General features: G+C 33.3%; 2 protein-coding genes across 6 annotated transcripts in view; one reads left to right on the forward strand and one right to left on the reverse strand.

Annotated features, from left to right (window-relative positions):
- The window catches only part of LOC140432410 (uncharacterized), a 186,861-nt gene that overhangs the window by 112,085 nt on the left and 60,982 nt on the right, over window positions 1-13,794 (forward strand). The window lies entirely within an intron of this gene.
- LOC140432411 (monocarboxylate transporter 14-like) overlaps window positions 1-13,794 on the reverse strand; it is an 82,283-nt gene that overhangs the window by 58,503 nt on the left and 9,986 nt on the right. Inside the window, exons 1-2 of one of the 4 annotated variants that reach the window (XM_072520292.1) lie at window positions 9,579-9,837; window positions 322-426 (exon numbers count right to left, since the gene is read on the reverse strand). In XM_072520292.1, the coding sequence (XP_072376393.1) occupies window positions 322-329 (8 nt within the window). In that variant the 5' untranslated portion in view covers window positions 330-426; window positions 9,579-9,837. Of the gene's footprint in view, window positions 1-321; window positions 430-9,578; window positions 9,838-13,794 lie in introns of those variants that run through there. The other 3 variants (XM_072520290.1, XM_072520289.1, XM_072520291.1) reach the window with 3 other exon arrangements.

Genomic DNA, 13,794 nt, shown 5'->3' on the forward strand with positions numbered 1-13,794 from the left:
AATCCAACGCCTCAATGAACGCTGTCATGGATCAATTTAAAGAAAACTAATTGCATTGTCATCACTAAATCAGACAACTTTTTTTTGAAAATATTGTAATTGGTTACGTACAAATACCTACGCAGATAGACTAAACCGACGAATCAAGACACATATGTAAACGGAAACATGGTCTACGAATTAATAAAAACAGAAAATAAAAAAATTCTGATAATATGCAAAAACTAGTGGTCTAAGGAAAACCGGAAAAAAAAAGAACGCCAGAGCGATTACCAACGGGATAGACTGATACAATTACTTGTGCATAATTAATATACTTACTTGTGCATTTTGATGTTGATGAAGAATGCTGATACCGCTCTCCATAAAATTGAAAAACTTTGGCCTCTTTGGAAGTGGAACTTCTGTTAATTTGGCGGTGGTCTGCTACTATATCGAAACAAAAATTACATTTTGAACGGAAATTTTACTGTCTGCATAAATTTGTTTATTAGTTCACTGTCGCATTAGCATCATATTTACTTCATTTTCACAACAACGATACTATTTGTTTGAAATAGGCGCGGGAATTATCTAATAGGTAAATATTATACTAGCTCTCGACATTTTTATCTTAATACAGTCGTATCGTCCGATGTATTTATCAATATGGGTTTCGTTATATTTATTGCAACGTGTAAACATAATTATTGTGAAACAATACAAGTGTCGCACAAATTAAAACACAAATGAGATAAAACTTTATTCTCCCACGCTAAAATACTATAATGAATGAAAGCAAATATAAAAATCTAGTAGGTGTATACCATGTGCTTTATAAAAGTTGAACTTTTAAAATAATTCAAGAAAAGAAAATTTAATTTGCTCCGAAGTTTCGATCTAATCTAGTAAAACCATCTGATCGTGTCAAACTGGAAGATGTCATACACTCTACAATAGACAATGCAAACCAAATCAAAGCGAAGAAACTGTAAGTACTTACTCAACTAATGTCACCTGTGAATATAATCCCCCAGGAAGAAGTTTTGAGCCTCTTTATACTCGATATCATCATGGACAAAAATATCACAATTTGCGGACAATGAATACGATCAGCAACGATTTTCTCATTAACTAAATAAAACAGCCAAATGTTTCAATCAGGAATTTTTACAGAATGGAGGGATCGTCTCGAAAGAGTTGACCTCATCACGGTGGGGTGAAGGTAATGAAAATTTAACAGGTCATCATCATTATACAACCTGCAGAATCCACTGCTGAACATAATCCTCCCTCAATTTTCTCCAGTGCTCCCGATCTTGTGCCATGTAATCCAGTTTGTGGTATATACTCTTTATATATATATATATATATATATATATATATATATATATATATATATATATATATATATTGATACGATTGGGGTTTATAGAAAATAATTTATAAGTTATATACTACATAATATTAGATATAAAAAAGTATTTGATTATTTTAAATAAGTTATATACTAGAGAATTTTATAAAAATATATTTATGTGAGGGCATTTTAAGAAATTAGCATATAATAATTGTAAAAAGTTGTATTTTAATGTTGTAAATAGATTTAAGTGAGCCATGTGCATAGGCAACCAAAAATACTCTCGAAGTGACAGATAGAAATTAAGAATTATAAGAAATATAAAGTGGGGTTATATTGTTTGAAATGTGGATTTTATTAAATTAGAGTGTTAGTTACTAATTTGAATGTTTATTCTGATCTGAAAAGCCTAAATGTCAACAAAATTATTAATGGAACATTAACGAATTCTCCAGAGTGCAGAGTGTGACCATTGTTTACGGTCGAACATTCTGGAATAATGATTATGGCGGTGGATCGAACAGATATTTTTTTCGAGAACATCTATATAGAAGTAATGGAACAAATTGGAACATGATCTCTTGCCAGATGATTCTGGAATATCCAAAAAGATATAAATACCCGTGATTTGGATTCAAGAGGGCAGTTTTTAGTCAGAAGTCAAGCAGTTTATTATGAAAGTTAGTAGAAGATAGACACAATTAGTTAGTGAAATCAATTGTTCACAGTTTTAGTAAGTCAGTCAAGCAGTTTAATAAGAAATATGAAAGTTAGTTGGAGATAGTCCAATTGTTTAATATAGTGAGTTAAATGAAGATTAAAAATTATGCATATATTTAATGCACATTTATAATTATACACAAATAATTATTGAAGATTATAAAAGTATATTAGAAGAATATTGGATGGACATTGGAAGGAATTAAAATTATATTATGATTGGAAATTAGTATAAATCAACTTATAATAATTGGATATTGGTATATTCAAAAGAAGAATAAATATAAATGGTGTTTGCTGGTTTGCTTGGTGGTATATAAATGCTGGTGAAGAAAAATATATCTTAAATTGGTAGAAGCTGATAATTGGAAAAAGAAATTTCACAAAAACAAGGATAACCGAAGTACGAAGACATTCAGTGGTGATTAGAATATATATAGTGGAAAACAGTTCATTTAGGCATTCAGTGAAAGAAAGGTACAAAATTTTGTTAATATAATTTAGTTAGTGTTATAACAATTTCAATTTTGAAGATAGTTTGTTTAAATTTAACATTGTCTATAGAATTTAATTAGTTTCATAAGAACATCAATTTAAAGATAGTTTATTTTAAATTTACATTGGCTAGGTTAGATATATATGTGTGTTTCATAATAGTTATAATAAAGATAATTTAAAAAAGTACTTACAAGCTAATTCTTTGAGAACCGCGATAAAAACCCTATATATTATATTATTAAAAATACTCATTGCTCATCATTCAAACAAAAAACACATCATAACAATATATATATATATATATATATATATATATATATATATATATATATATATATATATATATATATATATATATATATATATATATATATATATATATATATAAACGCAACAGCCAGTCTTAGAGTGGGTGATCGTCAAACCCAAATTCCCGATACAACGTGGAGTACGCCAGGGGGACACCATATCGCCGAAACTGTTCACTACGCTTTTGGAATATATATGTAAAAGGGCAAAACTGACCGACAAGGGCATAAACATAAACGGATAAAAGCTTAGCCATCTAAGGTTTGCAGATGATATTGTACTAATAGCTGATAGGATAGATGAGGCCAAAGAACTTTTAAATCAGCTCTACCTTTCCTCGCTAGAAGGGGGATTGAAAATAAATATATCTAAAACCCAGATGATGACAAATCTTGTAGTCAGCGAAGATATATGCGTAGGAACAAGATCCATAGACCAGGTAATGGGCTATAAATACCTAGGTCATGAGATTCGCATAGGAAAAGATAACCAAACCGTAGAGCTTCTCCGTCGTATAAGACTGACTTGGGCAGCCTTCGGCAAGCTGAACCATATTTTCAAATCGTCTGATATACCAATATGCCTTAAAAGAAAAACGTTTAATCAGTGTGTTTTGCCAGTGTTAACTTACGGTGCCGAAACGTTGACCATGACAAGGAGAACAGTTCAAAAGATCCGTGTGTGTCAAAGGGCGATGGAGCGTGCTATGTTGGGCGTTTCACTACGAGACAAGATCCCAAATCGCCAGCTACGACAAAGAACAGGAGTGGCTGATGCAGTAGAGAGAGTAGCAGCACTAAAATGGAACTGGGCAGGTCACGTGGCTCGAATGACAGACAATAGATGGACCAAGCGGATACTGGAATGGAGACCAAGAGATGATGCCTACCGAAGTAGAGGTCGTCCACCAACACGTTGGACTGACGATCTAAAATGTTGTCATAGGAATTGGATGCAAGAGGCACAAGATCGAAATAGATGGAAAATTATGAGGGAGATCTATGTCCAGCAGTGGATAAGCAGATTGAATGATGACTCTTTATATTATACGTCCACAATGTTGAAGGTCTTCCCGTACTTCTATATGCCTGAAATCTAAGACACCATTATGCGTTTGTCCACCTAGCTTCATAATTCTTGCCACATGTCCACTTCATGTTTGCTATCCTTTCCGCAGAATCTGTAATCCCTGGTCTGACTCTTATTTGGAACTCTATTTCTCAGCGTTCACAACATAGGCTACTACCTTTTGTGCATCATAACTCGATACTAGGTACACACAGTGTTGAGAAACATTGTTGGACTTTCCTTTTCAGACATATAGTCCAGTTGGGATAGCATTTTACCTTGCATGGCGAGCTACCCCAAATTTTATTATTTTCTAATTTTTTTCATTGAAAGCGGAGATTTTCATTTTCGTTGAAAATGGCGGAGATATTGAGCAAAAACTGTTCTCCTTTAAATTCAAGATGGCGGCCAACGCAACGTTTGGATTCAGTCGCGATTTTAAATTTACACTACTATTGACCCCCCCCCCTTCAAGTTAGAATAATTAAATTTGGGGCAGTTCGCCATGCAATGTTAGGCCTTTTTTTCGTCTAAACCAACGGACTAATGTGGGTATATTGGTTTTAAAAGCCGTAAATCTCAGTTTGCTGAACCATGATTTTATTCGTCTTTTATTTTCGTAGGTTTGGTTATCTCGTGGCTAGTTCGGTATAAATATTTGTAAGATATCCATCTTTCATGGATTTGTCTTTCCTAGTGCCTTGTTTGTCATATCCTGGGACTTTTTAAGATTAATTTTAAAGCCTACCTTAGTTGACGCAGACTTCACAACTTTTGAGCTTATATGATATCGTCAGCGAAGCGTAAGAGGTCATTCACCATCAATATTGATTCCTATGTGCTCCCACTGAAGTTTCTTAAACATATATTGCAGCAACATTATAAACAGTTTTGATGATATGTTACCTATCACCTTTTGTTTATGCTTTTATATGTATAAATATATTTTATATGTTTTATTGATTTTGAGAAGGCATTTGACAGAGTGCAGCATAATCGCCTTAAACAAATTTTGTTAAATAAAAACAAAGACAGTAGAGATATTAGAATTATATGTAACCTTTATTGAAATCAAACAGCGAAAGTGTAAGTTGAAAATTAACTAAATGAGGGCTTAATAATAAATGGTGAAGTACTTAATAACATAAGATATACTGACGATGCCGTCCTTCTAGGAACTCTAGTAGAACTGCAACACTTTGCTCAACGACTAAATATACATTGTAACAATTATGGAGTATATATATATATATATATATATATATATATATATATATATATATATATATGTATATATATATATATATATATATATATATATATATATGTATATATATATATATATATATATATATATATATATATAATGTTCCATATCTGTGGTCTTGAGCCACACGAGCCAATCTTTTTCTCTTAATCTACAAATTTGTGATTTGTTTGTTGTAAGACTGGTGATTTGTTTCTTCTATAAGTGTTTTCATAACTAGTTAGTGGTAATTTGTACCATAACTGGATCTGAAACCTGCTTATTCTTTAGGTTGATAGGAATTTAGTTTGGGAGATAATCGTCTTGTTTAAAATTTAAGACGAAGAAGAATTACCAATGAATTTCTACGCAATAGGTAAAAGGAATGTATATAATGAATACCTTCCTCAAAAAAGCTCCTGTTAAAAAATGTACATGGTCAAGTCTAGACGGTATCACAAAAATGAAATAGACTACATGTTATCTAATCAAAAGAAATAGTAGAAACCATGGAGTTGTCAGAGAAAAAGTAGTAATAAATGTTAAGAAGGAAAAAACCAAACCTGTAACAAGCAAGAAGCTAACGAACTGGATATCTCCAGTAAACCTTTCTAAATACTCAGTGTATAGGACTGCCTCCAAAATCTAGAGAGCATAGACCTAAAGGGAATAAATAACTAAATAGCTAGGGTTCTGAAAGATGCTTTAGAAATATATTGTAGTAAACAAAATAAAACATCTGATAAAATAAATCAACACACAAAAAAGGTTATTGAAACACGAATACGAATCGAGCAATAGGACACAGCAGAATATCGATGAATAAGCAAAGAAATATCAAAAAAAAATAAGGAAAGATGTACCTACGAAAATATAATACAGAAACTAAAATCTAGTTTAAGGAATAAAAGATATTCATAGACTGCATGACCCAGTAGGTAAAGTAACATCAGATAAACGAATAATAATCCAAATAGTGCAGCATCCTATACAGAAAGCATGCCGCTACTAACAATGGCGCAATAAATATTCCAATAGTTCTCAATCAGAGCTCAGAAAATATACCTGAAATTACATCATCAGAAATTGAAATGGCATTCAAGCAATTACAAACTATGGTAGAGGAACTCTCAGAGAGCTCCCAATACGTCGGCCTAAAAATGAATATGGCAAAAACAAAAACAATGACAAACATACAACCCCAGATGAATAATTATAAATGGCAATGAGATAGAACAAGTCCAAGAATATATCTAGCTAGGTTAAATTCTGAAACTTTCCAAAGATAACCAAAGTGCGGAAATCACTAGAAGAGCAAGACTAGATTGGCAGGATTTGGAAAACTCAACTGATTACTTTTTTTTTTTTTTTTTTATTGTATAATGGCTTTGGCATAGCCAATTAGCCAGACTATTTGTGGTAATTACAATTTTTGATTTTATTACCTAAGCCTATTTATAATATAAATTTAAAGGAAGTAATATGTTGGTATACACATTCAATTTTTGACATATTTACAAGTTTTGATTTGAATACCTAAAACTAGTTATAATTTAAATTTACAGGATGTTATGTATTCGTAGATACATTTTAATATCTGTTTATTATTTTAAAAAATAGTTGTATTTAAATTGACAGGCAATGAACAATTTAGCTCAATTAGTTTTTCATACATCATTTTGATACTTTGTTTGTACTGTCCACACTCCAATATAAAGTGCTGCAGATCTCCCACTTTACCACAGGAGCAATAGGGGTTATCAGTAATACCTATGCTGTGTTTGTATGCAGGAGTGAGTGCGTGGTTTGATCTTATTCTGTTTATTGTTTTTATAAATAACCTATTTGTCTCATATTTGAACCATCTCTCATTAGGTATTAGTGGTTGGCAAGCTCTAAAGTTTATTCCAGTTGTACTTTGGTTGTATAAACGTTGCCATCTTTGTTTGCAGTTGTTTCTACTGATATTATCTATGTCTGCTACTGGAAGAAGTATGTTGTTTATATTATGTTTGGTTAAAGCTGCAGATTTAGCTAATTTGTCGACTTCTTCATTTCCTAATATTCCAGAGTGTCCTTTTACCCAACAAATAATAATCGAGCTACCTGCGGAAATAATATTATAATGTAACTTCTTTATTTCTATCTCAATATGGTTTAGGTTTTTTGTGGTTTTGATAGAAGTGAGTTTGTCCATAATGCTTCTACAATCAGTCAGAATGATATAATTATTCATACCATTAGAGGCTATATATTTTAACGCAAGAAATAAAGCTGATAGTTCGGCAGTATATATTGAAGCTTCATTGGGCAATCGACATGATTCTTTGTGATCAGAATTCCAGTGATATATTGCACAACCCGTTTTATTTTAAATTTTAGAGCCGTCAGTAAAAATATATTGAAATGCAGGCCACTTATCTTTAATTATTTTATTGATCATACTTCCTGGAAGATTTGAATTCATATAATATGTTTCTATTATCCTAGAGAAGAGAGTCTTAGGAGGCTGTGTATAAATTGGTGGTATTTTATTTTGATACAATTGTTCTTCAAATATTGTTAGTTTCCGATAACTTTCAACGTATATGGGAGTTTTTTTGTTACGCCAATATTTATGGTTTAAGTCTAATATATTCAAGTAACGAATATTTTTTAAATAGCTGGAGTTTTTTGATATAGCTCTAGCTACAAACTTATCTGTACAAAACTGTCTGTGTAGTGTAAGGGGTGGCTCTTTAGCTTCAATTTCAATAATACTAATAGGAGTAAAGAACCGTAAAATATCTCAATACTTGAGGGACAAAGTGTTCAACCAATGCATCCTTCCTATCATGTCATATGAATGTCAAACCTGGACCCTAACAAAATATGAACAAACTGACCACAACAGAAAGGGCAATGCTAGGTATACAACCATCAGATAGGAAGAGGAACGACTGGGTAATGCCAAAAACAAAATTGAAGGATATCGCAACAAAATATGCCAAACTCAAATGGAGCATCACATGCCACACTGTTTGCAAAAGGCAAAAAGAATAAAGTTGGAATGCTACAATACAATATTGGAGATCCTACAAAGATAGAAGATCAAGAGGAAGAAGACGATGAAGACGACGAAGATGAGACGGATAAATAACATCAAAAAAATAGTCAGAACAAATTGAAAGTATGTTCAAAGATAAAGAAGATATCTCAGAGACGATTAAGCGGTCTTGCATTTATGTCAATTGAAGAAAACATATTAGACACAATAAATCTAAGTAACGTGATCAAATAATTTGCGATGCATATGCAAAGCATATAATTCATGTTACGATTCTTATAAAACATCCTACAGTTACTCTTGTTTACAATGTATATTTGTAGCTCTTGATTCTATATGAATTTAGTTATTTGTCTATATTTGTTTTAATAAAAAGTATTTTGATACAAGCTTTTTTGTGTGAATGGAGGGCGCGTATTTTATCTTTGCCTCAAATCGCACAAAACTCTGAAACCGGCCCTGAAGAGAGGCAAACATGATTGGACAAATCAACAAAGAGACCAATGAAAAGAATACATAGTTTTGAAAGAACCGGATAATAAACAAAAATATTGAAGATTTTTTTGAAAAAACAAAACAGTATTTGTTAAAAAAAATGTTTTGCAATAATTCTTTCTTTGTAGAATACAATGGTGATGACCTATAATGAAAGAAAAACTTACATAAAAATACCAGTGAAACTGGTAACCAGTGAATACTGATAGTAAAAGAAATAACTAACGTTTCGAGAATGCATTATTTTATATAATAAAAATATTTTAATATGAAAAAAGAACAAGGAAAAAGCTTTTGCTGTATCGAAATAGTGTCACAAGTTTTCTTGGTTTTCCTCCACCTACTGAAAACATAATTTTAGGTGACAAAAGTTTAAAAATTGTATTTTGAATGCGACTTTGCCGGAAAAAATTATCAAAAATAAAGCGTCTAGTTTACAAAGTGTGTATAATGTCCAAAATATAATGTGATAAAAATAAACTGCCACGACAAAGTACCCTTAAGATAATCATTTTGCTTTCATGAATAGGAATCAATTAAAAATATGGAGAATATACTGTCCTTTGTTACCAAAAATTACAACTTCCAAATCATTGAAAACTACTAAATTAACATTGTATTTAATGAATAATATGTACTTACAAAATGTTTATAAAGAGAAATACACAAAAGACACTAATATCATGATTTTTTTAAGCGTAAATATAATTTACCGATATTCCTACTTTACCCGAGCTTCTAAATAAATTACTAATGATAATAAAACATATTGCTGTTATCAAGAAAAGCAGCAGTGAACTGAGGTTTCCTGCAGAAATGTCAATAAAAATAAACAAAAATAAACATTTGGACAATACCGTAAATTTCAAATCCAAATAACCCAGTTCTTGCTATATTTAAATGATAAACTCGCACTCTAACCCATTACTGTCACTCTGTAACGCTGCATTATAATGTCATTTCTTTTCAACCTTTTGTCTCGCGCTGAGCCCAAAAGATCGATCCCGCGGGCTCCGTGAAGGACACTGCTCACTTGACATGTGCACGAGCGAACCACGTGTTGAGTGCTCCAGCTGATTCTGTTGGAATTCCGACGAATCCATCAACGATGACTAAACTGGAACAACCCGCATTGCATCTTTCAATTAGACCGATCTTGGGCGAACGCGAGGTATAATTCTGTCTGAAACGATAGGTCAAGACAGAAAAGTGTACCTATAATTTATGGGTTAATTTGTATTCTGTGCATATCACTATAGCATTAAATGCCGAAAATGTATTTAGTGTCATTGGCGTACCAACGAAAATTGAGGAGACTGATTTCCTAAAAAAAACATAGTTTTACATTAAATGAATGCGTTAACGACGTAGCTACAGCAGATGCAACAAAAATAAAAAAAGATCAAAAAATAACTAGAAATGTTTCATCATTCTTCATCGTTGCATTTTCCTTCATTTCTATGGATATTCTTTTTAAATCCTTTAACTGCATATTATTACTTAAAGGATATGAATGAGTGTCGAAATAAAGTGTCTTCTATTTCAAAATTACAAACGCCATGGTTGCCACTTTGGCCATCAACTATACTGATTGTGGCAAGCAAATTATACAAATAATGTAAAATGTTAAGTTATTTTTAACATTATTATAATAAATCAGACGTTGAACGCAAAAGTATCCCAACCACAACGTACTGAAGTCTGATAATGAAAATTTAACCATATTTGAAAGTAAATTATGTCTAAAACTTAAATTGAAACAGTTTTTAAGTTTGTCTATACGTTGATGTCGGGTGTATTACCATGACCTTTTTTGGGCACAGTAGTAAATAATAAGCATTTAGTTGTTGGTTTGACCGCTTTTATATTGATGGTTTTTATATGGTAGGGAAGAGTGCTGTTCTTCTTCTATCGATGCCTATCCGTTCCGGGTGTTGGCGATCAACATGGCTATCTTAACTTTGCTTGCTGCTATTCTGAATAGTCCGGTTGTCGATGTATTAAACCACTTTCTCAGGTTTTGAAGCCAAGATATTCTTCTTCTCCCTGGTCCTCTCTTTCCAAATACCTTGCCCTGAAGAATGAGTTGCAACAAGCCGTATCTCTGTTCATTCCTCATAACATGGCCAAGATATTCTAGTTTGCGCTCTTCGATGGTGTTAATAATCTCGCATTCCTTGCCTATTCTACGTAGGACCTCAACATTAGTCACACGATCCACCCATGAAATTCTTAAAATACGTCTGTAACACCACATCTCGAATGCCTCGAGTTTTCTTAAAGAAGCTTCGGAAAGTGTCCAGGCCTCTACTCCTGGTATGATGCTATGTAGAAAATACATATCATCTAATGAGAGAGATTTTGGTAGCAAGTGGTAAATCGTGACTTCTGAAAAGAGACTTCATCATTATGAACGCCGATCTCGCTTTTCCTATGCGTTGTTTTATTTCACTGGAGTGATCCCATTGGCTGTTAATGTTGGTACCAAGGTATGTGTAGCTGTCCACTCTGTCAATTGGATGTTGGTTAACCAAAAGCTGTGTATTTAATATTTCGCGCTTACTGACTACCATGTACTTTGTTTTCTTTGTATTAAGATCAAGTCCGTGTTCTCTACTTATATCTGATATACGCGACATTATTCTTTGCAAACCGTCCAGACTATCTGCAAAAACTACTGCATCGTCGGCATATCTAATGTTGTTTAGACGTATTCCGTTGACTAATACGCCTTCTTGTAGTTCGCCTAGCGCTTGCTCGAAGATATATTCAGAGTATATATTAAATAACACTCCTCTATCTATGGAGACTGCCTCTGTCAATTGGTCATCTACTTTAATATTGGCTGTTTGGTTGTAATATAAATTATAGATGATTCTTAAGTCCCTATCATCTAACCCCACTTCTTTCAAGATGTTTATAAGTTTATCATGCTTTACTCTATCAAATGCCTTTTTGTAGTCGATAAAACAAGTATCCACATCACAGTTAACATCCCTGCATCTTTGCATAAGCACTTGGACAGCGAATAGAGCCTCTCGGGTGCCTAAGGAATCGCGGAATCCAAACTGCGTCCATGACACTTGTTCTTCGCATTTTTTATATATTCTGCCGTGTATCACTTTCAAGAACGTTTTAAGTAAGTGGCTCGTTAGGCTAATTGTTCTGTAGTCTTCGCATGTCTTGGCATTTACTTTTTTTGGTATGGTCACGAAGGTCGACTTTAACCAGCTTTGAGGTATTTTTCCAGTTACGTATATGTTGTTGAATACAGTTGTTACCCATCCACTCCAAAGAATGTTGTACCTTTGGGCAAATTTCATGTCGTTTGGCTCAAAATGTTTAAAAATTGCTTGCTAGCGACCATTGAAGCATACAGAAGTAGATACAACCTTTATCTATAAATGAAAAGTATAGGTCTATGGATTCGTTTCAGTTATCTTTTAAAAAAAGATTTGAAATTTTTTTGACAGGTAGTCCAAAGGTAAGACACTGTGTTGTACCTTTGTCCACATTATGTTGTACCTGTGGTCAGAGAACAAATTACCTTCGATTAAGAAGAAACAACACAAACGAACGGAATCTTATTTATTACATGAATTATAAGATGACAAACATGATTACTTTACATTGTATGTATCAAATTTAACATTAAAAGCCATCATATTTTGTTGGCGTTGTGATGTTCCAACCAAATCTGGTGAAGGCAGTTTTTTATTATGTCGCCTTTGGAGATACAAGAGACTTCCTCATATGAATAGACAAATGTATTGTTTCCAATAACTGTTTTTAAATATTTGACCATGTATTGGTCATCTAAAACCTCAACTATCTTGGCAACATAGTGTGCAATATTCTTTTTACTGGCCAATTTTACGAGAACAAAATCACCTTCTTTTAACTTAGAAGAGCTTAGTATTTTTTCACTTTCCTGTTGCTCTAATGAATAATTTTCATTTTCGTTTGCCAGAAAAGTTTCTAAATTTTCGTCACTTGAATCCTTTGTTATATTTTTCATCTCTTCATCAGATTCATCTGAACTATCGCAGAGAACCTTCCTTTTGACTGACTTTGGTTTTTTCACCTTACTTTGCAATAGTTCATCTTTCTCCGGGGTGTCTGTCAAAATTCTTGTTCTACCACGCTTTCGTCCATTTTGAGAAGTCTTTCGAGCTACGGCTTTGGGGAATGGGCGCACTACAAACGGGCTTTTGAAGTCAGTATTATTTGCCTTGTTGTCATTAGACTGCAGTGGAAGTGCCGGTTTCAAGTTTGATATTGATGGATTTGCGGATAGTTAAGGGCCTGATGAGCAAGATGCCGTATTAGGATTCTCTTCTGATTCTGAATTTGGGCGATCTGTTACATAGGACGACAGATATTCGTGGTCGTCAAATATATTTTCATTAACAGGCCATATCCCTGTTTTTTCAAATCCTTTGACAATGTTTGCAGGGGTAAATGCTTTTGCAAATGCCTTGCCTACGAGTTCAGCTACGTCATACAAGCTTATAAGACTTATAACACTTTTTCTTGCTCTCTCATCTTAACGTGGGCTATAAAATGCTGCAAGTAGTGTAAAAAAAAGCTTCTCGTTTGATCATCCTGATGGATTTGCGCTTCCAATTGAACCCGGTGGTGCACCATGTAAGATGTGGTCCTTGAAGAACACGCGAGGGAATATTAACATGGACGGCACATGGTTACCGATGGCATTAACCGCGACAATCAAAGTTACATTGATCCCTCTTTCTCCAGATGTCATAATATCCAGTTGCTTTACACATTTTAAGGCTATTATCTTAGGTGGGGGATGGACTGAAGAATTCCCGGTGTCATCTAAATTATAGATATTGGCAGGGGAAAACTTATAGCGTGACATTACTGTTTTAAGATTGTTGAAAAAAGCTTTAATATTTTCTTTGAAAACTGATTGACCTTGCCAGGCTTGTAGCCTCTTCTTCTTCTTCTACGGCACTACAGCCCAAAATGAGCCTTGGCCTCCTTTATTTTTTGCCTCCACCCTTGTCTGTCTGTGGCTGCTCTTCTCCATACACGGACTCCTAAAAGTGC

The sequence above is a fragment of the Diabrotica undecimpunctata genome, chromosome 1, assembly GCF_040954645.1.
Source record: "Diabrotica undecimpunctata isolate CICGRU chromosome 1, icDiaUnde3, whole genome shotgun sequence".
NCBI classification, from domain to species: domain Eukaryota; kingdom Metazoa; phylum Arthropoda; class Insecta; order Coleoptera; family Chrysomelidae; genus Diabrotica; species Diabrotica undecimpunctata.